The sequence below is a fragment of the Tachypleus tridentatus genome, chromosome 6, assembly GCF_004210375.1.
Source record: "Tachypleus tridentatus isolate NWPU-2018 chromosome 6, ASM421037v1, whole genome shotgun sequence".
In the NCBI taxonomy this organism is placed as follows: Eukaryota; Metazoa; Arthropoda; class Merostomata; order Xiphosura; family Limulidae; genus Tachypleus; species Tachypleus tridentatus.
The window spans coordinates 167,768,714-167,795,438 of record NC_134830.1 but is presented as its reverse complement, the minus strand read 5'-3'; the positions used below and the strand labels follow the sequence as shown (position 1 = coordinate 167,795,438).

At 33.6% G+C, this 26,725-nt stretch overlaps 1 protein-coding gene across 3 annotated transcripts in view; it reads right to left on the bottom strand.

The window, feature by feature from the left end:
• LOC143254399 (cadherin-86C-like) overlaps positions 1 to 26,725 on the bottom strand; it is a 60,067-nt gene that overhangs the window by 18,850 nt on the left and 14,492 nt on the right. For all 3 annotated transcript variants that reach the window (XM_076509502.1, XM_076509504.1, XM_076509503.1), the window contains 9 exons: positions 26,537 to 26,620; positions 24,102 to 24,227; positions 18,756 to 18,896; positions 16,227 to 16,305; positions 14,572 to 14,696; positions 13,150 to 13,473; positions 11,878 to 12,036; positions 6,303 to 6,467; positions 846 to 916 (listed from right to left, as the gene is read on the bottom strand). In XM_076509502.1, coding sequence (XP_076365617.1) covers positions 846 to 916; positions 6,303 to 6,467; positions 11,878 to 12,036; positions 13,150 to 13,473; positions 14,572 to 14,696; positions 16,227 to 16,305; positions 18,756 to 18,896; positions 24,102 to 24,227; positions 26,537 to 26,620 — 1,274 coding nt within the window. The remainder of the gene's footprint in view (positions 1 to 845; positions 917 to 6,302; positions 6,468 to 11,877; positions 12,037 to 13,149; positions 13,474 to 14,571; positions 14,697 to 16,226; positions 16,306 to 18,755; positions 18,897 to 24,101; positions 24,228 to 26,536; positions 26,621 to 26,725) is intronic.

The window sequence follows — 26,725 nt, the reverse complement described above, 5'->3', positions numbered from 1 at the left end:
AAGTTGTGCATGTAATTATTAATGTATCTATGTTTACATATTACTTTTGTTCAAAAGAGATACAAGAAAGACAAACTGGTGAGGTTAAAATTTTATATCTTTCGTTTCACAGAATGAGGACCACATGCTGTAAATGTTCGTTTTAAATACCTTAGATTATCCATAAGTAAGAAAGTAATTGACGTCATTTTTATTACATTGAATTTTTTTCATGTATAATCTTGGAAACTAATTTTAAGACAAATTGTTTGTTTGTTTATTTTGAAAATTTTGTTAAGCTACGCGAGGGCTATTTACGCTAGCCGTCCCTAAGTCAGTAGGAAGGCAGCTAGTCATCAGCACCCATCGCCAACTCTTGGGCTACAATTTTACCAACGAATAGTTGGATTGATCGTCACATTATAACGTCCCCACGGCTGAAAGGGCGAACCTGTTTGGTGTGACGGGGATTCGAACTTGCGAGCCTCAGATTACGGATCAAGTGCCTTATCCACCAGGCCATGCCAGACCACTAATAAGTAGGGAAACAACGGTATATATATACAAGTAAACATTGTTTATTGATAGTGGAAAATACTGCATATTTTGACAGAACAGTGCAGGAAATATAATGAAGTAGATTGTTTGTTAAAACCACCAAATACAGAACAATGTTTTGCCTTCTTTTGGTGTGATAAATACTAAACAATACAGGGTTTATATGTCATTAAAGTCCTAAGGATTAAATGTGACGGAAATAAAAAAAAAATACTTATATTTATAAATCGTTGTTTGCCTACTTATATTTATACTAACACAATGTGATTATTTATTCAAATAACATATTTTTTAACAATATTACTTACAACTGAGCGATAGGCCCATTGATGGTTGTGTAACGAATTCTACCATAGTCACCGGTATCGCTGTCTGTTGCCTGGAATGAAAAACATTTTAACAACTAAGTGTAAGAGTTTCATCAATATGGCTCGTGATGTGATGTTTATTCTTGTTCTATGTGTAAATTTTATTTTTTTAACTCCCCACCTTATGATGTACGATGCCTAAGACTATCTACCATGGGTCTTGTACAATATTTTTTCTCTTCCAAATTAGGTGAAGAATGGCGGTAAAGAAAAGCTACATTATGCAAATATATGCAAATTGCACTATTGTGAGGACACACTACATCAATGGATACTATTGTGAGGACACACTACATCATTAGATACTATTGTGAGGACACTACATCAATGGATACTATTGTGAGGACACACTACATCAATGGATACTATTGAGAGGACACACTACATCATTAGATACTATTGTGAGGACACACTACATCAATGGAATCTATTGTGAAGACACACTACATCATTGGATACTATTGATGGGACACACTACATCATTGTATACTATTGAGGGGACACACTACATCATTGTATACTATTGAGGGGACACACTACATCATTGGATGTAATTTCTTATAACTGACAAAGATAAACAAATGACGATTGACATCTAAGTTATGTTTAGTCATTGGACAGCGTGGGAGAGTCAGGTTCTCATTGGATTTCTTCCTCCCTTCTTTACTATTGTAAAAATATGTCAAACGCTACTACTACTATACTTGTATCGGGTTAATGCTATCTATTACTTTTTGTATACACTGATTTATCTTCACTTTTTCAGGTCCAGGTCCTGAGTAGTATTCGAGTAGCATTTGTTGTGTTTCATTTTTCTCTTTATTTGTTCACACACACACTTACAAACAACCCCCCAGTGACACAGTGGTATGTCTGAGGACTCACATCGCTAAAACCGAGTTTCGATACCCGTATTGAGGAGAGCTCTCTCTCTCTGGTTTTTGGGTATATGTTTATACCCAGGAGGGTCAGGTACACCAGGCCTCTTCCTCCTTCCATTACATTGTTGGAACTGACTGATTAATATGCGGTAATATCAACTTTAGACTGGTCCATTTTAGGGCAAATGAGCAGAGCAAATATGCTTTGGTTTGTTTTGAATTTCGCAAAAAGCTACTCGAGGGCAACCTGCGCTACCCGTCTCTAATTTAGCAATGTAAGACTAGAGGGAAGGCAGCTAGTCATCGCCACCCAGTGCCAACACTTGAGCTACTCCTTTTCCAACGAATAGTGGGCCTGACCGTAACATTATAACGCCCTCATGGCTGAAAGAGCGAGCATGTTTGGTGTGACAGGGATTCGAACCCGCGACCCATGGATTACGAGTCGAGCGCCCTAACCACCTGGCCATGCGGAACCAGAGCAAAAATAGTCTATTGTGTAGTTTTGTGCATAATTCTAAATAAACTGTTCATACAGAAGTATTTACCTTCATTTGATTGTGTATACTCACAAACACCTTAGAAGCAAAACGTCATTTTTTCACACAAGATAAAACTACCAAAGCGAATTTGGCATAAATACTCTTTTGAATATCTAAGTTGTATTTAAATGGTAATTTTACTGTCTGGTTTAGATGGTTTTGTTCTTATAACAGAAATTTAGTTGGAAGAGATACTTAAGTCTATCATCATTATGTATGATATAGCGATCTATTTAAGTTAATAAATTAATTTTATGTAAGTTTTTATCAAAGCAGCGAAACAAATGATCTACGAATCTTTCATTAGTAATATGTTTGCATATTTGTGCAAAAATATAGAATTTGTGTACCTTGGTACTCTAAATGCTGTAATTAGTTATGTATCTTGAACAGTTTGTAGTTTTTAATATGTGTATTTGGAACATTTGTCCATGTGAGGAATGCATATTGAATTATAGCTCTGATGTACTGTTTATACATTTTAATTATGTTCTATGTTGTTGTTTATACATTTTAATTATGTTCTATGTTGTTGTTTATACATTTTAATTATGTTCTATGTTGTTGTTTATACATTTTAATTATGTTCTATGTTGTTGTTTATACATTTTAATTATGTTCTATGTTGTTGTTTATACATTTTAATTATGTTCTATGTTGTTGTTTATACATTTTAATTATGTTCTATGTTGTTGCTCCTGTCTAATTAACTGTTAATATTTTGATATAGTTTGCCAGTTGACACACTTTCTTAATTTGGTTGTTGTTGTTGTTTTGAATTAAGCACAAAGCTGCACAATGGGCTATCTGTGCTCTGCCCACCAGGGGTATCGAAACCCGGTTTTTAACATTGTAAGTTCGCAGACATACCGCTGAGCCACTGGGGGGGGGCGATTAATTTGGAATTATAAGTTATTCCTAATAATTTAGCTGATGATAAGACATTAAGAATAGCACCATTTAGGTACAATAAGTTTTTGTTTTTGAAAGTTTTTGTTAATTTTGTTTTGGAAACATTAAATTTTATTCTATATTTTGATAGTATTCTACAGCTTGGTTTAAAACTAGTTGCAAATTGGTTGAAGCTATTGAGGATGTGGTTGAGTTCTTCCAGATTGCCACATCATCTGAAAACTGTGAAGGTGAACTGAACTTTGAATTGCATGACGTGTAGCTTACATACATGATGTACAGGATAGAACTAAGTAAGTACCATTCCCTGGGAACACCCGACTCTGGGGTAAAATATTTCGAGAAGGTGCCCTCAATATTTACTCTAAATTTCTCATTATCTTGGAAAATTGACAACAAGCGAATAACTCCTATTGGTAAATCCATTTTTTTAGTTTAAACTCTAATCCATTGCACCATACAATGTGGAACACTATCGTAATACTTACAAAACAAACGACAGAGCATTTCTTTTGGTTAAAGCTATTTACCGTGATTTCAGTTAGCCGCATTAAATGGTTAATTGTTTGCCGAAACTTTCTGAAACCATTTTCAACTTTGATAATTGTGATGCCATCTCAAGAAAAGAATCTTTATCAATTATTCTCTCTAAAGGTTTGCATACAAATTAGTCTATAACTGCCTGATTTACTTGCTGGTTCACCTTGCTTCAAGAACATATGAATATTTGGTTGCTTCCAAAAGGTAGGGATGTTTGGGGATAAATTAAATAATGTGGTTAGATGATCACTTTCTGAGTATCTTTAATAATATAGTTTGTTTTCCATCTTCGCCCAGTACTTTATTTTTGAGTTGTTTTATACATACAGTGACTTCAGTTTTTGTTATTGTACTTGTGATTTTAAGTGTGTAGTCATTGTTCATAGTTTGGTTTTAGAAATTTATTGAAGGATTTGGGAATTGTATTGTATATAAATATTTATCTCTTTCCAAAAATTCGTTTATCTTGTTAAAGGTAATTGTCCAGATAATTGTCCAGATGATTGTCCACATCTAGTTCTTCATCTGTTTTAAAAGTTATATTTAATTGTTCTTCAACATCTTCAACTTTATTTCAGTTATTCCATTTTAAAGGTTTATGGTCGGATATTTCTGTGTTTTCATTACACACGCCTGCGAAGGTTTTATTGTGTCGATTGCTTTACATGTTTTACTGTAATTCCTGTATGTTGAATCGAAAAATAACTATTCTTTCCATCACGTACAGATTTTTCACAAAACTACATATGTACTTTTATATAACTGAATCATTTTCATCGAAATCGGGCTACATTTTGTTAAGCTTAAAATGTCAACAACTACTGGCTATGAAAATACCTAGATTAACCGTAAGAGTCTTATCGATCGTTCTAGAACCCGCGAGAGACACACCGCTAGCATATAAACGGTTAACATAACGTGCCATTTCTAAATAGTACTTGTTTGTGGGTGCACCGTGGTGTTGAAAGTTGTGTGACAACTACGGCTGGTGTCTTTATTTCCTCCACCTAGAATTTGTGATACCATTAGTTAATAAGCCACATTTATCTTGTGTGGTGGAATCCGTGTATATTTTAATTATGTTTGTATGTTTCTGTGTCCCATTTCAGATAATACGTTCGAGCTCTTCTTATGATTTGTTTATGTCTATTGTTTAATGTATGCCTCTCATAATGATTATTGAGTTTCAATCCAGGTAAATATGTTTTAATATTTCCTGCGTTTAACGTTTCTTTCGTCCATCTGTTAGTACGACATTTAAATCGTGAGGTTCGACACATTTCCCAGTACCTTTCCTTTTTGGTATGTCGTTTGATGGTAGTGTATGCTTGTAGTTTTTGTTTACTGCAGCTAATTGCGGTTCTTTGCAAACTTAGGTGATCCACTGTTGTCCTTAAAGACGTTTGATTTGTTTTCTTCTGATCCTCTGGAAATATTTCTCTGTTTTATCTTGCTTTTCTGTCTTTTGTGTGTTTGCATCCAAGGTGGTTTCGGTTGTAATATCTGAATTTACTTTATCTTTTGAATCATTTTTTTTTTCTACAACTACGTTCTTGTCTAATTCTTTATCACTCGGCACACGCTCGGCAAATCACATGGTTCTTTAACATGTTTTAGTTACTTTAGTAAGTAGTTACACTTTATCACATGAAATTAAAGTTACTTTATCCAGATTTACCTTTAACTTTTTTATTTTTAGTGTTATCAATGGCAGTAGAGGTTGTCGGCATATTTTTGTAGGTTCAAGATTAGGAGACCGTAACTTTCAGTTTCATTTTGTGTAGTCGTGGTTTACCCAACGACTGAACGTCTTTAGTTTTAAAGTTTTTGTTGCCTTCTTATTAGTATTTATTTCCTTGCAGAAGACTGGTGAGAGATTCCGAAGTCTTAAAAGCTGTTTTGTATAATGTAGAGTGTTGGCCTGGACCAGTACAAGTCACTCGCCTGGGTGCCAACTAACCTTGCATATGTGAGATTTAGCTTGCTACTGGTGAGATGTTAGACCCGAATTAAGTTAAGCCAGGGGAACGAAGTTGCAGTTATTAGAAAAGGAGATAAAAATCATGCCTTTCTTCAACGACGGTGTGACTGGGAATCGTGACTGATGTTGCTCAATAATTGGTTGGTTGGTTTTTAATTTCGCGCAAAGCTACGCTACCTGAGTGTCATCTGCACTAGTCGTTCCTAATTTATCATTGAAAGACAATATGGATGACAGTTAGTCAGCATTACCCACCGCCAACTCTTGGGCTACTCCTTTAACAACGAATAGTTGGATTAAGTATCACATATAACGCCCCCACGGCTGAAACGGCTAGGCGACGGGGATTCGAACCTACCGACATTCAGATTGCGAGTCGAATGTCCTAAATGCGGAATGATAAAATCTCAAACTGACTGTCGTTTCTTAATAAGCACTCCTTACATTTCAGAGTCTTTTAGAACTGTTAATGACATATTAAATTATTAACATTGATATTTCAATGTAAGCGATCTTTATTAGGCATGTTAAAATCACTTACCTGTATTTTAGCTACAAATGTGCCGGGCTGAGCATCTTCTGGTATCTGAGCTTCAAATATGTTTTTCGTAAATTGAGGAATATTGTCGTTCGAATCCAAAATGGAAATTTTAATCTTTGCTCTAGCTGAATATCTTTCAGCACTTCTTGTTTCTCTTGCTACAATCTAAACACAAACAAATTACATTTAATTTGATGTCAAGCAAATCACCACATTAGCTAAACCTATTTTGATAACAATATAACGAAACACAAGCCACTTAAACAGTACCTTATCCAACTGAATACTACATAACAGAGAAATTATCATGAGAAATGACATCGCAGAGTTTTCCTTGTAAAATAAATTGAACAATATAATCAACGAAGTTTATTTGATAAAATATTGATTTTACCCATTCTATTCGTTGTTTACTTTTAAAGTTCTAAAGTGGTCTTTGTGTGACCCATAGTGTTCGATGGTTCAAATGTTGGGTTAAATTTATACTCTTGAATAAATCTCTCACTGTGACCAATTGGCGTGGAATTCCATTTAAGGTTGAAAGGTGGACATCAGTTGAGAACAGGGACCAAGATGGTTATATTTTCTCCTTTGAAATGAAAAGCAAGGAAGGATTCATTGGTTATCTATACTAAGTATTTTTACTTTAGAAACAGGCTTTGTATTGAAACATAATTCCAATCCCAACATCTACAATCAACCATAAGCGCATTCCGTGGTCATAATCAGTATTTTAAATACTTTCATCTTTCGAGGTTTGATCCTTATATCATTGTGATCTCCATCTTTCTAGAAAGTAAAAACTGTTAGAATATAAGCATCAGTATCTACCAACATTTGAACTTTACTTGTGGTCTATCTTTATAATATACGAGAAAGGTTTGATGCCGAAAGCCGAAGTGTATTTTGAGATTGTACATGTAGGTTCCATTACCAAGAACACTGACAAAATCCTGTATATCAGCTAAATGTTTCTCTGCAAGAATTTTTGTGTGTTCCTTGATAAAGCCATCAGAAGTTATACACAAGTTAGCTTTAATGCTGCGAATGGTTGCAAACAATGTTAAGAAAAAATTAAATCGTAACTGATCGTGTATATATATATCATACATATAGCTGATCATACGTATAGTTACCATAATATAATGTTTATGGACAACAGTTAATCTGTTGATCCATCTTTGCTATTCCATACTACCTCCACAACACCTGAAGGCAACCTATTCCATAGGTGAACCATTCTATTTGAAAAATAAAACTGTCTTGGTTAAAGACGGCCTTTACCTAAATCTATATTTGTGTCTCCTAGTTCTATAATTCTCACTATTAGGTACAGAAAATGTCATTAATGTAAATCAAAATGAGCAATGGTCCTAAGACTGAGCCCTGAGGTACACCACTTGCAACGTTAATCCAGTTTGACTGAAACCCATTAATATCAACCCTCTGCTTTCTTCTATCAAGCCATTCTTCTATCGAATTAGTTAAGTTATCCTCCACATCTTTAGAGAGAAGTTTCTTTACAAGCCTATTACGTGGCACTTTGTCAAGTGCTTTCTCAAAATCTAGATACATGAGATTTGCACATGTACCCTTATCTATATATGCAGTAACATTTTCAAAACAACTCGGAAGATTTGTAATAAAAGATTTTCCCTTAGTGAAACCACGTTGACTATGTGATAAAATTCTAAACTTTGTTAAACTCCTTTGCAAAGTATCTTTTATCAGACTTTCCAAAACTTTTCTCACAGCTGATGTAAGACTAATAGGTTTATAATAAGTGGGACAACTTTTCTATTACCTTCATTGAAGATAGGAGTGACATTAGCTAGTTTCCAATAATTTTTAGTACTTCTCCACTACTGAAGTACTTACATATTCAATACTTGAATTCCTTCAAAAACGTCACGAAAATATTATCTAGTCTAGGAACCTCATCATCCTTAAATTTATCAATTTTATCGTAACAAGCTCATCCATCTGTCTTGTTCAACTTTGTTTTCATCTGTTAATACTGCTTTAGTCTTAATTAATAAAAATTGAATAAAAAGCGGAATTTAATAATCTAACCATTTCATTAGCATCAGATACAAGCCTTTCTCTGATATTCCTCAAGGGTCCTATCCCTAGCGTAACATTGTTTACCCCTAATGCACTTTAAAAAATCCTTACTGTTAAACTTTATGTTTTCAAACAATTGTTTTTCATACATCCTTTTGGATGACCTTATTCATTGCTTGACCAACTTTCTTGATCTCATATAATCTTTTAAATCTCCTGGCATATCAGTAAATTTTTAAAATTTTAATTTACTTTAATTTTATCTCTTATACTATTTATGAGCCAAACTGTTGTTTTCATCATTACTTGCAAATATTTGTTTTAATAAATATTTTATTCGAACATTATCTACAATTATTCAGTGTCTCCATATAACTCAGCTGTCTAAATAATTATTATTGTATGCATTCAAAATCTGATTTTCTGAAAATTGGAATTAAAATATCATTATTCGTTATTTCCATATGCAGCAAAACATCAAACCTAATACATTCATGATCATTTGTACCTAGATGTTACCCAATTTCCACCCTCTCAATCATTATACTGTATTGATTTTTTGTGAAGCTACGTACAGTTACACCGACGTGATTTGTTTTTGTGAGGCTGATAGTTACACCAAATTGACTTGTTTTAAGGCTGACCGAGCATAGAGTTGCACCTAACTGATTCCTTGCGAGTCTGGTCATTCAAAGAGTTACACTGAACTGATTCTGTGTGAAGATGACTGTACTCACAGTTGCACTGAACTGATTTCTTTTGAGGATTACCGTACTAACAGTTACACCAAACTGATTCCTTGTGATGCTGGTCGTACAAAGAGTTACACCCAACTAATTCCTTGTGAGGCTTACCATACATACGGTTACATCGAATTGATTCCTTGTGAGGCTGGTCGTACATAGAGTTACACTGAACTGATTCCTTGTGAGGCTGGTCGTACACAAAGTTACACCTAAACTGATTCCTTGTGAGGCTGGTTGTACATAAGAGTTACACTGAACTGATTCCTTGTGAGGCTGGTTGTACACAGAGTTACACCTGAACTGATTCCTTGTGAGGCTGGTCGTACACAAAGTTACACCTGAACTGATTCCTTGTGAGGCTGGTTGTACACAGAGTTACACTGAACAATTTTTTTTGTGATACATGTCATGGTGATCATCGAACTCAAAACATAATTCTTTAAAACTTCAACAAATTTTCTTTCTAAAAGCTGGTCAGAGATCACCAAACAGTTATTTTATACTTGGATAGTTGATGTACATTTTCATCTAAATCTGTATTGGCGTCGTCCACGGTCTCGCATCTAAACAAGTCACCATTCAAGTTGAGTTGACTGCTAGTTCACAGTCCCAGTGGTTGCGATGTCTGGTGCTAACTTTTTATGAAATATCGTTACTTGACATGACGTAAAAGGGTACCAGTGGTATTATGTAAAGTCATGTTAATTACCCATCTTTTGTATTCCCTAACTTTGTTTGGACAAAACCTTTCACCTCTTTCGTGATGACGAGAAACTCGCTTGTATTCTGAAGACGGCTGGTATGGATATCGAAACTTCAATTAAAATAACTCTCTTTGTCATTACGGCTTTATGACAAACTAACGCATTCTTCGTCATTACATTTGCCATAAACTAGTGTTACTCATTCAGCATTTGCTGCACTCGAGGCATCTAATCGTGTTTGTCTCACAAACATGTAAATATGTTCGGTATGTGCGTGTGTCTTATTTTTGATGAACTTCCTTGGAACTTCAGGATATATATGTTGTCTTCAGTGAAATAAACGTTATGTCCAACTGATAATAAATGTTATTTTATTAACCATATCATTTATAACGGCAAATTTAGAGTATATATTTGTTCTTATTTATTTTATAATGTTAATCTGCTTTATATAAAATTTCACGAGGTTCTAAAAATCAAATATTTAAAAATGGCTGAATTCTTAATTACGTACGTTAATCGCCGTATCTAGATATTTCTAGGCGTTTTGTTGATCCATTAAAAATAAAGTACCAAAATCTATATAAGTCACTGCTCGTGTCACCTTTCTCCAATGTAAAATATTCAATCGCTGGGAGGATTTTTATGGAACGAAAATTATTTCATTAAACCTTTCCGGAACCACTCAGTACAACGAAACGGGTCAAAATGGACACGTGTCACAGAAACTAATCAAAATTACCAGCATATATATATATATATATATATATTTAATTTCGCGCAAAGCTACAACCAGCAAATAATACATAATAATGTAGAGTGACATGTTACACACACAGTACCATCACAGTCCTAATAACAAATACTTGCTTTGTTAATTATTTAACATCGGTTCGCAGCAGACATCACAATTTAACACGCTTTCACTTTCCAGAACATTTTATGAGAAAGCAACATTCTTACAGACTTCATACTTTCTATTGGCGGGCCCAAATAGCATAATAGAATCTGAATCTATTTTCTTAAGAATGATTACTTAAAACTATTAATCTTAGTAAAATACGTCAACTAAAGAGTCTATCACATTTAGTTTGAAGATATATACATTAGGTAAAGATTGCCCTTATTTATTAACACCGTGAAGTGCAGCTAACATATGTAATTGGGCAGATTTTTAAAATATCAGATGTTTATTTCCAATTATTATATTTGTTTCTTTTGGAAATGCCCCATCGTAAGGTTGTCATGTTCAAACCACAGTACTCCTCACTGCTTGCTTTCCATAAACCAATTAGCGTATCAGGACGACGACATCCAAGCACCCCTTTCAGTAGTCCGATCATAGAGTATCTAAAGGTATTTCTTTACCGGCATGTTTGGTGTGTGTGTGTGAATGTGTGGAACAGCCCGAATATCCGTTTCATTTCCTATTTGCTTTAGATACGTGACACTGGAGAAGGATGTCTAAGTAGAAGCATTATCTTGGTAAATTCATACATTGTTTGCCTCCTATCTATACAGAAGTCCATCTCGATTATGTTGCTTTTGCCATCCTTTCTGTTCGTGGATTCTCACATGTCACATCATGCTTACCGCGGCTGGAAAAAACTACCTGTTTCAGGTGTTTTCTCTGGCTGGTTCTGGTGACCAGTCTTCATCGATATTCCTCTGTTTACTAATGCCATTGGGTACAAAGGACATTACTAACTTGGAAGTACTATATCGTCGATCTGAACACATCTTTATGAGTTAAATCTATGAATATTTTGAGTTGAAAAGAATTACACATCTTTTCCAAAGCTGTCCATTTTTGGTGCTATCACTATCCCTACCTAAAGTCTGCATATTCAAACCAATTTTAATATAACACTCTCGACGCTTTTAATTACCTGCTCCAAAAATAAAATGGTATGACAGAAGACATTATTAGTTTATTACGTCAACTTGTGTTACTAGTTAATGAATTCCTAAAACCTTTATATCATCATATGAAACATACATAAGAATAAAGAATTGTGAAAACAATACAGAGTCAATATTTAAAAATGTAGAAGTTTCTACCTCCATGTCTATATATTTAATTTCTCTGTTATCGTAGTCCAGGTTAGCTGGAATCCTGACAAGAAGTCTGAAGTCCACAGTTTTAGTGCCAGAACTGGGGATAACTTGAAAAGTCTGATTACCTCCTTCCAAATAAAGTTCAAAAGTGGCGTTATTACCCTATAAAACACATAGGTTTAAGATTTGTTAAACAAAATATAATAAATTATAGACATGGTTTACATACGCTTGAAAACATCTAGTTAACTCAAATGCTTCATGTTAGGTAAAACCAGGTTTATAGTAACATTTACAATTCTTGTATGACCATAAAATGATGTTTGTCTTACGTTTGTAAGAAGACGGAACTGAAACAACCTGATGAGGTTTTTATTTTTTTAAATTTCTAAACCATTTAATTAACAAGGAAAACATAAATGCTAAATATGATTCATTCAGAATTGTTAATGAAAGGCATTAGAATAGCTTTACCAGATTATATATAATAATTATAATAATCTTGGAACTGAGGGCAAAGGGTATGAAGGTAATCTATCACCAAGTAAAATAAGGTAATCAAACTTTTTCAATTCTATAGTTTACATTTCAAACCCAAATTGTTCTTGAAAAGATGACTGTCACACGATGTAAATTTTTAGTTTTTGATGTTTTATGTAACTAAAGGGTAAGCATAAAAGAGGGAATCCTCAATGTCTTCGACACTTGAAATTATTTTAGGCAAGAATAGAGTAAATTAATTCACGAGACCTTTGTTCCACTTTTTTTAGCTATATTTTTGTGCGCCAGAAATACCCAGCGTGGGGTGCGCGTATATCCCATTCCATTTTACACCTCAATCAAATGGGGTTTTACCTCCGGAGTCCAAAACTGCAATTATATTTCAAATCCGTCAAGAGGTGACGGAGCTACAATTTAAAACCTCTAATTTGACAAAAAAAAGTTGTATCCGTTCAATCCGGCAGCTAAAAAATCACGTTTCTAGTAAACTCTTTATGGTATGTTGAAGGAGACATGTCTAAGATAAATCGCTTTATTTATATTAACAAAAAGAAAATAGCTCATTTCCAAGGTGAGTCGTTGAATTTATATTCACAGAAGGAAGATAAGCCGTATAATCTCACACAATAATGCTCAGTTTATCAGAATTTTATTGTAATTTGTATATTGAATTGTAAATAATTTGTATGTTTAAACATTTATTTGAGGATGTTTTTAATGGCGACTTTATTTTGGTTTAAATATTAAACAAACGTAAAAATAAAACTTATTTACCTCGTCATCATCAATTACTTGAGGAACACTAGCGCCCGTCCATTGGAGTGGGGTCTGAAGAAAACTGTTCTCTTCAATTACTCCGGTATAGATCTGATTAGTGAATCTAGGGGCGTGATTTATACCATTAGCAGCAGACTGACCTGACTCGTTGCTGGCAGAATGACTTGGAGCAACTGGTATACACTGGTTTGGAGAACCGCTTGCATCAGAGGTGGTGGTCATGTCAGTTGCAGGGTTAGTTTGTTTGGGTGGGTTTGTCAGAAATAATGCAATTTCTGTTGTTGTTTCCGATGAAGAGCTTAGCGTTGTTGATTCTTTTGCCTAGAAGATTTCCAGACGTAACGTTGAAGATGGAAAGATTCTATGTAAAGCGTTCATCCACAAAATATTTAGACACAACAAATTAAAAAAAAAAGCATTACTTGTTTTTGTTAACCTGCAAATGGGTAAACGAAATCCCAAAATATTTTATTAAATATGAGAACTCTCTGTGCTAAATGTGTGATGAAGTTAGGATAACCTAAAATCAATTTTTAAGGCATGGAAACAGAATCATCTGAATGGACATCAATAAGTAACAATATAAAAGTCTAATAACAACATATGTGTTTTAACGTTATGAATATGAGAGGTTTTGTTCACAGAAAAATAACATCTCTTCTAATACAAACAAAAACAGTAAAACTTTCACTTGTGGGTTATAGGCTAACGAAAAAACTATTAACTCTTTCCAAAATATTGATGTTTATATTTTTAAAAAAATACTCAATAACATATCACCATTACTGACTTCGAACGTACTCGGAGAAATATAACGTATTCTTTACTCAATCAACCATATGTAAATTTAGGCTTTTAACAACCATAATTTGTAATACGTTAACCAATGCTTTTAACAATAAACTATAAACAGCAGTTACAGGTGATTCATGGACAAGCAGTGTGATCTGGATGTATCTATAAATACAGTTACAGGTGATTCATGGACAAGCAGTGTGATTTGGATGTATCTATAAATACAGAAACATTGTTATGTTTGTCAAACATTTTATGTTCTACATATATTTCTTTCATTTATACCCCTTGTGAACCGAATCATTATTATAATACATTCTAAAATACTTAACTTTTAGTAACATTAGGCTTCTCCATTTTGACTCTTAATACAGTGTTATATTTCAAAATATCTTTACTGACAGTATTAAACACTGTTGATATCACTACTTGTAAACGTGATTATATTACATTTCAAAACGTAACTTCTACTAACACTAAAATGTGACATTCCTAGTACTAACTCTTATGAAAGGCACATATTATTACTACATATCCTCAAACACTCTACGTCATAACAGTGTTGATTTACGTTATAGTTTAAAATGACTACAGGTATTTATATATATATACATCTTCCAATACCTTGACTCCTAGAAACAAGAGAGTGCTGCAGTCGCCATATTGACTTCTTAGTTCATCTAGCGTTTTCAGCAACTCTATTCTACCAGTGGTTGAATTGATTGTGAAAAATGATGTTAAAGGCGAGTCTAAAATAAGAAGGTATCAGCAATAAAAATCATACAAGTATATGTTTGAATCATTCATAAAGTGTTACAAAATATATTACATATATTTACCAAAAATAAGAGCTATTGAACAATGATTTATCTTGCAGTAAGTGTTGTGAAATAATAACTGGTAGGAAAAAGCAGTTGATGGAACACTCACAATCATAGCTTGACATAAACTCCCGATATCAGTGTAAGCAACTGAAAAGACCACACGGCAATCAAACTGTGGTGAATCATAAAAAACATTTGAAACAACATTTCAAAATTAGAGATTGAAAAACGTTGGGTAGAACAAAAAACATGAACTACTCTGTTTACAGTAAACCTAAACTATTAGTGTATTTTACAACTTCTTTCTTTTCTTTTGTATTTTCCGTAACCATATATCGCTGTTGATGTTTGAATTTCGCACGAAATAATTCGAGGGCTATCTGCGCTAGCCGTCCCTAATTTAGTAGTGTAAGACTAGAGGGAAGGCAGCTAGTCATCACCACCCACCGCCAACTCTTGGGCTACTCTTTTACCAACGAATAGTGGGATTGACCATCACATTATAACGCCCCCACGGCTGAAAGGGCGAGCATGTTTGGTGTGACGGGGATTCGAACCCGCGAGCCTAAAATTAGGAGTCAAGCGCTCTAACCATATGCTATACCGAGCCATAATAATGTATCGCACTGGTGATAAATTGATTATTCAGTTGCATGTTTGTTTGTTTGTTTGAAGCACAAAACTATCCAACAGGCTATTTGTGTTCTGCACCCTACATACCGAACATCAAGTGAATGTTTGTACTTTCAATGACAAATCCAGTGTTTGTTTTACAACAAGCTACGCTTATATCCTTCCCTGATTTTGATGTGATAGACTAAAGGAAAGGCTGTTAGTCAATATCACCAACTCCAACTATTGATCTACTCTTGTGATACTGACCAGTGGGTGTTGACCATCACTCTTATAACGGAACTACGACCTTAAAGTTCAAAACTTTCTTCGCAGTACCGTGGCGCGAACTACGATATCTCGAGTTCAAAATTCGGTTCGGCTTCTGGACATATAAATATATATCTGCTCTAAAAAATGAAAATAACATTAAACTGGAAGACCTGAGTGGAGATAACAAGAACGGCCAAGGTTGACTACCTCTGGCAGTTTTTGTTTCTGCTTGGTCCACATGTTGGACACGTATAGCAGCGTTGTCGCCTTGTGGGCATAACTGAATCTAGTTGTGGACGTTATCACAGAAAGGTGTAATGTGTTATATGTTAAAACTTGAGTGATATTTTATAGATACCACAAATTTATGAAGAGATAATTATGTTCAATATTATAAACACAGCGATATTACTTTGTGTTTAAACTAAAAAACGAAAATGCTTTAAGGCTTAAGACAAACTCATGTTAAACTGTAAAAATAATGACTGTCATTAAACGAATTTAACAGCATAAATTTTCTACACCAGAGTCAAAAGGTAGGTTGAAGTTGGTTTATAACAAACTACTCACCAGGTTCCAGGCTGTACGTTATATTGTTCTGATTTGTCGTATCTCCGTCAACAGCTTTAACGGCAGCTAAACCTTCACCCTATTATTTATATATAGGAACAAGTATTGAGTTCTAAAATATAACAATGTACTCAAATTATTGTTGTTTCCGTTTAAGTCTTGTGTACTTTGATTGTCATGTCTATTTGCACAGAAAAGTTTAAACACCTACGTTTGCTTCTAAGTCTTTTAATATGTAGCGTGGACGCAATCTATAAAACATTCAATTAATTATACTTAATTTAGTTCATTGTTTTGTCTTTAGGTTTTAAATACCAAGAAATTATGGGCTGGTGTAGTTTTAAAAATTGTTTATAATAATGTTGGATTCAGTGGTATTCTTTTGTCTGCTAGTGGGGCGACTGAGGCCTTGTTCAAGTTCACTTAAAGAGAAGTCTCTCTCCAGAAACAGTCCATTAAAGGGAGAACTTCACTATCTATGTACTGACTAATTACCCATAAAACCACCCCATTTACAATGTTTGTAAAGTAAATGAGGCTGGATCCACATTCAAAACAGGTTCTAATGTTTAAATATCATCAAAGTTTTTCGTTACAACAGTATCACATTACTCCAAGTTAAATTGAAATAATTTATATAAATGCCACAACATTCCAAACTTTCTCCAAGCAGTCACTCATTTAACCCTGTCATCGTTATATCATGCCCTCATTACGGTTATATTAATGAGCTCAACACTTCGAAACCGTGGTTTGGAGATAGTCGTAAAATATTTGGTAAATACCTAAAGATAAATCGTATTTGTATTTATAGCAAAGCTACTAAACTTACGTGCTGCTGTACCTAATTTTGAACTACTAATCAGAAAAAAAGCCATCCTGTATCTTACCTATCATCATTCATCCACACTAAGGGATAGGCGGTCACTCTTGTAACACACATACTGTTAAAGAACAGGAATATTTTGAGGTATCGCACGGATTCTGACTATTGAGTGATGACGAGAAAACCCACTTGTAGAGAAAAATATGTGTGTAAAAATGTCTGGTTTGGGTTGAGAAAAGTTTTTATGTAGAGGAGCGAACAACGTTTCGACCTTCTTCGATCATCGCCAGGTGATGATTAGGTAGATGTTCCATTTTACACTGGAACATCTTAATGTTTATAATAGTGTATATTATATAGGCTGGATCCACATTCAAAACAGGTTCTGATGTTTAAATCTCATCAAAGTTTTTCGTTACAACAGTATCACATTACTGTTTATAACGGTTTATAAAATAATAACCGTTATTATTTTATGTTTAACATTGTTTAATGTTTAACATTGTTGCATGTTAAACCTAAATACATGCTATACATGTAGTATAGACTACATGTAGTCTATACATGTAACGAGATTTAATTTCATTAGTGTACGTCAATGGGATTTTCACTCTCAATGAGTTTAATCGTTTCGTGTTTCATACAAATAGCTCACTTAACACTATTCCAAAGGAGAATGTTATTCGATCATTTCAAGTTGTATATATTTGAGGAACAAGAATATAATACATGGACATTTTTGTAACATATTTTTAATCGTTTCAGTTCGATGTATTCTTCATATACAAATACAAACGACAAAGAAACCCACCATTTATTACATAACTACCTACTAATGAGTACGGTCCAGCTATGTTTCTGTTGTCTAACTATTATAAAGAATAAGTGGCTTTTGTAATGTGACTAAAACAAAATAGCTAGAATGCGAGCATTTATTAACTTTTATCAAAATTCAGCGCAGTCGAAGCTTCGTTGCGTTTGTGTTTTGGTGAGGCTTTCATTGGTAGAGTTCTGGATTTAGCAGCTGGCGATAAAGACATACTACAGAGAACCTACAGAACATTTTTTAGGAACGTGCAACAAATGTTGAGACAGAAATGTGGATCTGAGAAGCTGCTCATTAAAGTCCTAAGTCAATTTGTTTGTATGTTTGTTTTGAATTTCGAGCAAAGCTACAGGAGGGCTATCTGCGATAGCCGTCCGTAATTTTGCAGTGTAAGACTAGAGGGAAGGCAGCTAGCCATCACCATCCACTGCCAACTTTTGGCTACTCTTTGACCAACGAATAATGGGATTGACCGTAACTTTATAACGGCCCCACGGCTGAAAGGATCAGCATGTTTGGTGTGACGGGAATTCGAACTCGCGACCCTCGGATTACGAGTCGAGTGCCTTAACCACCTGGCCATGCCGGGCCCTTAGGTCAATTTAAAGAGATAGAACATATTCCGTGAGACGAACACTGGAGTCATACACCACGTTAGCAACTGTAGAAACAGGTTTAACTAAAGAAAGCTGTCTTACGTTTCTAATACATTGACGATAACCTTCGGTGCAAACAGATGTTATAACGGACATGTAAATGCTTCCACAGTGAAACTAATAACATTGCAAATTTTAAAAAAATACAAGAAAGCAGCAGCAATTTATGTAACAAAAATATTAGTAACATAAAGACTTAAGACTAAAGTTCTATTCCTTACCGGTTCTGAACTCTCCGCTATAGTAATAACAGGGGGAAGGTCTATGAAAATTGGGGGAACATCTTGAACATCTTCAACAATAATGACGATGTCAACCGTGGCAACGTTTCTCGTGTCAACAGTGGAGTTCGTCCATGCGTTCTGAAATTAGGGAATCATCCAAATAAACCTAATATTTATGAAACTGTATAGATAAGAGACAAAACTTCAAACGTGCTAACATACATACACAATATTCCAGTGAATATAAACACTGAGGCTATGTTACATGCTAAACTTAGTCTGAACGTAAACACTGAAGCTATGTTGCATGTTAAACCTAGTCTGTTAAAACCTCGTCTGAACGTAAACGTTGAGGATAGGTTCCTTGTTAAAACCTAATGTGAACATAAATATTGAGGCTACGTTCAGTGTTAGAGCCTAATGCTCATTGTTAAATTAATATGTAAAGACTATGTTCATTGTTAAAACCTAGTTTAAACATACATATTAAGGCAATATTTAGTGTTAAAACCTAGTCTCTTGTTATCATGGTTTACGAATTTGATAACAGCTTACTTGACGTTTCATTTCACCCTACTGCAAAATACACACCACGTAGCTTACAGGAAGGATGGTTAATATAATAGTTTTTTAGCCTATTTTTATATTCTGTAATAAACATTATATAACAGTTATTATTACATTACTGCATTTATTTCAAAATGTATAATACAGTATAAACAAGATTGAGTGCAGCTGGAAATAACGAACAATGAACAAAACAGTAATAGTACTTAACAACGAAGGAAATAATCTATTCTTTGGACTACATATTTTACAATATTATATTATTACTACAGACCAGTTAACAAAGTAGTTTCTTATAAGGCCCGAGAAGCCAGCGACTGTGAAGTGTAAGCCAGAAAGAACTCTTATTAGTGACTTTATATGTGTAGTAGTAACCAAAACATTTGGCGACTTACCAAAGACAGGAAATAGGTTTGTTCTTACTTTCACTCACGAACAAAATGTATTTCACATTTGTTTATAATAATGGCTGAATATTCCGAGAATTTACAAAAATCTGGAAGTTCACATTTTCGTAGTTTTGTAAATAAACAACACTCAATAGAACACTTTACCTGTAGTTGTTGTAATCAAAACACGGTTACTTTCTAAAGTATGGATGGCAGGTGTTTGTACAGCGGGTTTATCGAACTTTGTAAAAACAATTTGCAATATTTTATTTAAATAGGTAATGTCGCAGATGCAAGCTGTAGCGCAACAAGAGACTTGTTTCAGTTCATGGTGAATTCTAACCATTTGTCAGTACAATGTTACCATGCAGATGAAGGATTATAAAACAATGTCACCATGAGGCTAGAGGGTTATTCGTACAGAGTTGTCATGAGTTTAGAGGATTATAGTAGAACGTTGCCATGTGGCTAGAAAATTACAATACAATATCAACATGAGACTTGAGGGTTATAATATAGCATCACTGTGCGGGTTGAGAATTAAAGTACAATATAGCCCTGTGAGTACTTAACACGATTATATACCACCCAAAGGATGCCACTTCAGTGGGGGTTTACCTGAGGGTTACATAACTATTGCATAGCATATACACATGAGGGTTATGTTACTGTTACGTAATACGCAAAAGTATTGTAGTTTGAGTGCTACTCATCAAAAGCGTATTGCTAGGGCTATGAAGTAGCGCCAGAGGGAGCATTGGTATTATGATGACAGCATAGACGAAAAATCAGAGGATGATGAGACCAACATGACATCAACCTATAGTATCAAAGTTTTAAGATTAATGAGTTAATCTAATTTACATAATGCTGGTTCTACAGTTTCACTTTAAGAATGTCTCTGCAGACTCCCACCACAAGAAGCCAGGTTTCGATAACCGTGGTTGGCAGAACATAGATAGCCCATTGTGTAACTTTGTGCTTCATCACAAACAAACCCATAGATAGATGTTGTTTCTACTGGCATACTGTGTTACTAAACTTCTATGGGATTTATTACAGGTTTCAAGAAGTCTTTAATAATGTTTTTAGTTTTCATTTATATATTTAACTGTGTAAATTTTATATAAAAAACAGATGGTGTCACTAGGTTGATTGCGTTAGAACAAGCGAATGGTTTTACGGAAGTCAGTATTGCTATAGCTAATGGTTTTTTTATAAAGAAATAGTCCCATAGGGTAATGACCTCATCAAAAGGTGTCTCAACAGGTGATTACTTCATCAATGCCTACATTTAATTATGTATCCTAAAATATACAAGGAAGAACATTTTTTAATGAGACAGTTTTTATAACACACTATACGTCAATTTTTAATTCACACCCTATTTTATGTTATCCATTATTTGAACAAGACAAATACTATAGTCCACAATTCACCTCAGATATTTTTACAATTACCCATTGCTTTACGTAAAAATCACTTAATTAATCCATTATTTCTACGTTTTTGCTTCTATATCCAAGTTTCATCACATACTTTTGCATTTTCTGAAATTTTATAAGTAAAACACTTATAACTAATTCTTTTTTTCTATAGTTTTTCATTTTCGTTTAATATGCAACATCTATTCCTTCTTACTTATTTAAATTTATCAATAATACATAGTATTTTTTATGTCTAGCTATATAAGTTGATATATTCTATTAAAGTTTAATTTTAAAGGATCTACATATATAACCATGTTTAGGCTTCACTATTGTATAAAAATTATATTCTGGCATTTCTGTAGATATTTTCAATTTGATCATTAAATGAACTACTACATCTTTCTACTTTTATGTGTGCCATATACGTGTTCTCTCTACTTTTATGTATGCCATTTACATTGATTTGAAACGATAGAAAGGACAACACAAAATCACCGAATGGTGTAGACAATTCACCTCTGTTTAACATTTATTCTGACTCGCAATTCACAGTTTCATTACGCGTGTTGCTAAGTATATGAATTTTCTTACATATATTAATGAGATAACATTCTGAACTATAATAACCATGAGTTTGATATACGAAATATATCTGGAGACTTGTATCAGTTATTGTAGCATACTTATTAGAAACTGAAATTTATGGTGCGAATTTATCATAAAATAATAAGATTGACAGGCACATATAGTTATCTGAAATTTGATTTTGGTTTGAACAGAATGCAATAAATTGTTGGTGAATTATTAATGTAGAATAAACTATACTTTCCAAGTGATCCTGTCTGATCTTTGCTGTATGTTGTGTACTGAGTGTAAAATGTGTGTTGAAAAGTAGCTCAACAAAATACTAGAATTGTACACTAACTGTACACTAAGTTTATAAACTATATCGAAAATATTAATTTCATGGTGAAATGAAGAAGTAATACATAACGTAAAAAAATTGTATCAAAGCTAATCCACTGTTTCATTAATAAAGACGTTTACAATTATATTATCTCATCTTGAGGTTTTGTTAATAAATGTTTTAGTATTCTTATTAAGTCTGGAATTTTATCTCACTCTGTTAATAAATCTTTCACTACGTGTTACAATAGTGTTATTTAGAGTTTTATATTTTACGTACATACAATGATTATAACACATCTTAGGTGGCATCCTTTGGATGCTATATATATTTGGGGTAACAACTTATGCAGCTCGATGATTATAGTACAATGCAGGAACGCAGCTGGAGGATTATAGTACAATGCAGGCATGCAGCTGGAGGCTTATAGTACAGTTCTTTCTGAGAAAAAATAAACATTTGGATGCCAAAATAGCAAAGAGATTCAAGACACACCAATTGGAAAGAACAACAATGTTGGTTAAAGATCGTCAAGAGAAGATCAACACATCCACATGACTGTAAAAGTTATCAAAAATAATTGTCCAGGACCCCAGAATGTGATTGCTAATAAGTTGCACCGCATATCTAAATCAACCTTACACAAGATCGTTTATAAATATCTTGGCCTTGTAGAGAAGTGTAAATAATGAAAACACAAACTGCTCTTACAGCACCTTAAGGGAAAAAGAAAATAATTACAAAATGCAAAAACTCAGATCTACTAGATTACCTTACGTGTGAGTGATTTAAGTTTGCTTCAATGTTGGACGAGGGTTGGATATATCTTTGCAACCGTAACAGGAAAGAAGCACTTTGTTACCAACCACAGGAATGAAAAGGACTTTGAAAAATGATACAAAGAATGTAAAATAATTCTTTGTGTAAAGCTATCAGATTGCACAGGTTTATCGTATAAACTCCAAAGAGTGCACATAACGTAAAATCTACTTAAATTAGAATAACGTACTCTCACCAATTACATGAGAAGAAATTCCTGTACTGTATGATCAGAACACTAATACAATATAGCTAAACCAGGATGAAAAGTCATATCACATAGTAGCATTTGTACAAATCAATGATTATTGAATCGTGTTCAACTTATCTTCTCTGAAATACCTGTAAAACCACCTAGATCTGCACCCATGTGCTTTTCTTCATTTATTTTGCTTGGATATGTTCTTGAAAGCTAGCATTCATCTGCAGTGAAGTGTAAGTAGAACGCTCCTCAAAATAAATGGGCTAAGATGACCTTGCAGTTTATCATTTAAACTTCTGTTCCAATGTGCACATGTTTGGCTGCCTATCAGAAGATATATACTAAATTGTTCTTGTCCTTTTGATAAGATGTTTCTAACCCAGAAAGGCCTGAGCCTGAGGGGTCTCAAACCTTGCCATTTAATTAATGTATTGCATGAGGTGTCATTTAGATTAACAGTACTTAATATCAAAACTGATACAGTGGAAAATGTGATGTTCGGTAATAATGTGTAACAATGGCCATTGGACTACCACAATCAATTTACTCACGTCAATGTAACACCTCTATAACACTTTAACCCTGGTAATAAAATACTGACAATGTAAACTACTTACCAAAGTTAGAAAGAAAGCCCCATTCTTTTCTAGTTTAACTCCCTTACAATACTTATTCATTTTTTAGTAATACCTAAAAAATCTGGTTACATCATGAAGTCAAAGTTTTTACGATACAACTCTCCCATATACAATGATTATTAGTATACGGATTCGTAAGCAGTCCAGTCTGTTTGTTTAATAAAGTCACAATAATAGCATGTTTCTTTCATCTACAAAACTTCGCACCGCCTTACGAATCAAGGTCAACAAGAATCTGGTTATATACCAGAACCGGAATTTAGATTTTTTTTTAATAGTATAACTCCACTTTTATAATTATTTCTACACCGTATAAAAGTATGAAGACTATAACAATTTGTTTAGTATTTACAACCTATAAAGTAATTATTATACCAATACACTTACTTACCAGAGCCAAGACTTTAAACCTGACAAAATCTGCTTTTTCATAGTCTAGGTCTCCTACAATGCTTATTTCTGCTTTACTACTTCCACGTGGTCCAAACATATACTTAATAGCAAATATCTCAGATCCCTGGAAGAAAAGGAAGTACTAAAAGTGTCATTTAAAATATAATGTACAAATATTTAACCCTAAAATCTTGAGTTAATTAAACAGAAATTGCTGTTTTTTTGGTGGCAATTTAAAGAAAAGATCCTTTATACTATTTTCTTCTATAAATTTTGCAAGAGTTCAGGGTTCAGTCTCGTGCTTTGAAAATGCAGTGAACTTCCCATGATACTGTTTTGGTATTAATGAAAAATATTCCAAGACAACGCTATTTTTGTCAAGAATATTCCAGTTTGACCCTGATTTGCACTTTAAAATCTGTTTTAAAGATTTTAATGGCATTATACTATTTCAGAAGAATGTGCACTTAATAGAAACAACATCACATGACTTTCTTACGACTTCTGTCGATTGACGTCTGATGAACTACACCTGCGTCTGTCAACAACTTAATGTTCTAAGACAATGAAAGCTGTTACAATGAGAACAAAAATAAATTTATTCTTACTATTCCTTGGGGTTCGTAATTTTAATTATCCTTTTCCATTTTTAGAAAGTATTATATTTCACATAAAATTATATTTTAGTGAAATATTTTAATATACTAGAATAAAGAATTGTTAATTAAGTATTTGTTTTGAATATTCTGTGTGCAAAGTATTTTGATTCTTAACGTGAAAAATACTTTACACACAGACTATTCAAAACAAATTTCTCATCTCAAAATTTTCACATTTGCTCCGTGTAATCTCTAAAACTTTCTAAATACCTTCCCAATGTTTTTAGTAAATGTTTATATTTTATGAGTTATGTCCTCTACTGTATTTCGATAAAGGATCGGTCAATTTGACCGACCTCTTAAATGACCAAAAAATCGAAATAAATCCAAATTATATTTTCTTTTTTTATTTAGAATGACTTCAAATTGAGCTGATACATTCTAAGTGGCTTTAAGCTAGGTCTAAGTACTATATGTGTCATTATAAATCACTCTGAGAATGTGCAGCCCACGTTACGCTGCCGAATTACATTTCCCACGAACCATTACGAGCTTCTCGCTTGCGTGCTTCGTGGAACATTTTTATTACAATATTATTGTTTATTTTAACTAATATAATGTTAACGAACCTCAAAATATCCTATTTTTACATTTTACTTATCTTATAATAATAAATAAAGAATAAATAGGAAAACAATAAATAAAGTACTTACCAAATTTCTTTTTTCTTGATGTCGACTGTTGACGACTCTTAAACCTACTTGTTTATACTAATTTTTCTTACTTTCTAACTATGCGACAAGAACAGTTACTAATTCATCCAAACAAGTCAGGCCTGGCATGGCTAGGTGGTTAGAGCGCTCGACTCGTAATCTGAGAGTCGTAGGTTCGAATCCCCTTCACACCAAACATGCTCGCCCTTTCAGCCGTGGGGACGCTATAACGTGACGGTCAATCCCACTGTTCGTTGGTAAAAGAGTAGCCCAAGAGCTGGCGGTGGGTGGTGATGACTAACTGCCTTCCCTCTAGTTTTACACTGCTAAATTAGGAACAGCTAGCGCAGATAGCCCTCGTGTAGCTTTCCGCGAAATTCAAAAACAAATAAACAAACAAGCTATTCAATAACTTTCTACGGGAAGGAGAGATGTACTTTGAGTAAAAGTGACAGTTATTTGTTCAGAACATGACGTTATACTATACATCACTTGGTAGATGAAAACTAATATACAATTAAGCGTAAGAAAGAACTATTAACAAATCTTAAAAAAGAGAGGTGTGATAGGAGGGGTCTTATTTGGTACATGATAGCTCTGTACCTAAACGAAATTGGATGTTATAAAAAGTATTGTTTGTAAGAGCAATGGCAATTTTATAGTGAGTAATTTGCGTTTAATTTCGTACTTTTTGTACGGATGGTGGATAAAATAGAGAAATGAAGATATCTAGAAAATATTAGTCATGTCCGCTATACTAGGGAAAATTCAAATTAGTATTTAACATTGCCTTATAGAATTAAAAACTTAAAACTGATATACTATTAAAATATTGACTACTGTCTAAGCTTATATGCTATACTAATTGGTATGACGTAAAGAAATATTAGCTTAATATAATTTTGAATGTAATACACTAAAACTTTGTGTAAAGAATATCGGGACGATAGGAGTTAATAGAAATAAACAAACAAACAGAAAGATAAACAGATGTATATGTGAATATGTCTGTGCATATGGTTTTCCTTTGTGCGAAATAATACAAGAAATTGAGTCCGACTGTCAAGTTAAATAACTCATAGTAATATTAGTGAAAATATTAGTAAATAATTTGCACTAACCTGAATTTCAAAAGAAACGGGAAGGTTACTGATTTCCTTTTCTTTAGCTATGACGTAGCCGATCACTTCATTCAGAGTGGTATCCTGACGTAAGAAAATTAAAAAGGAATTAATGGTACATGTAGAACTTATTTCTAAACTTTGCACGCTGCAAGGAAACTACTTAAAAACTTTAAAATGTAACTTTAA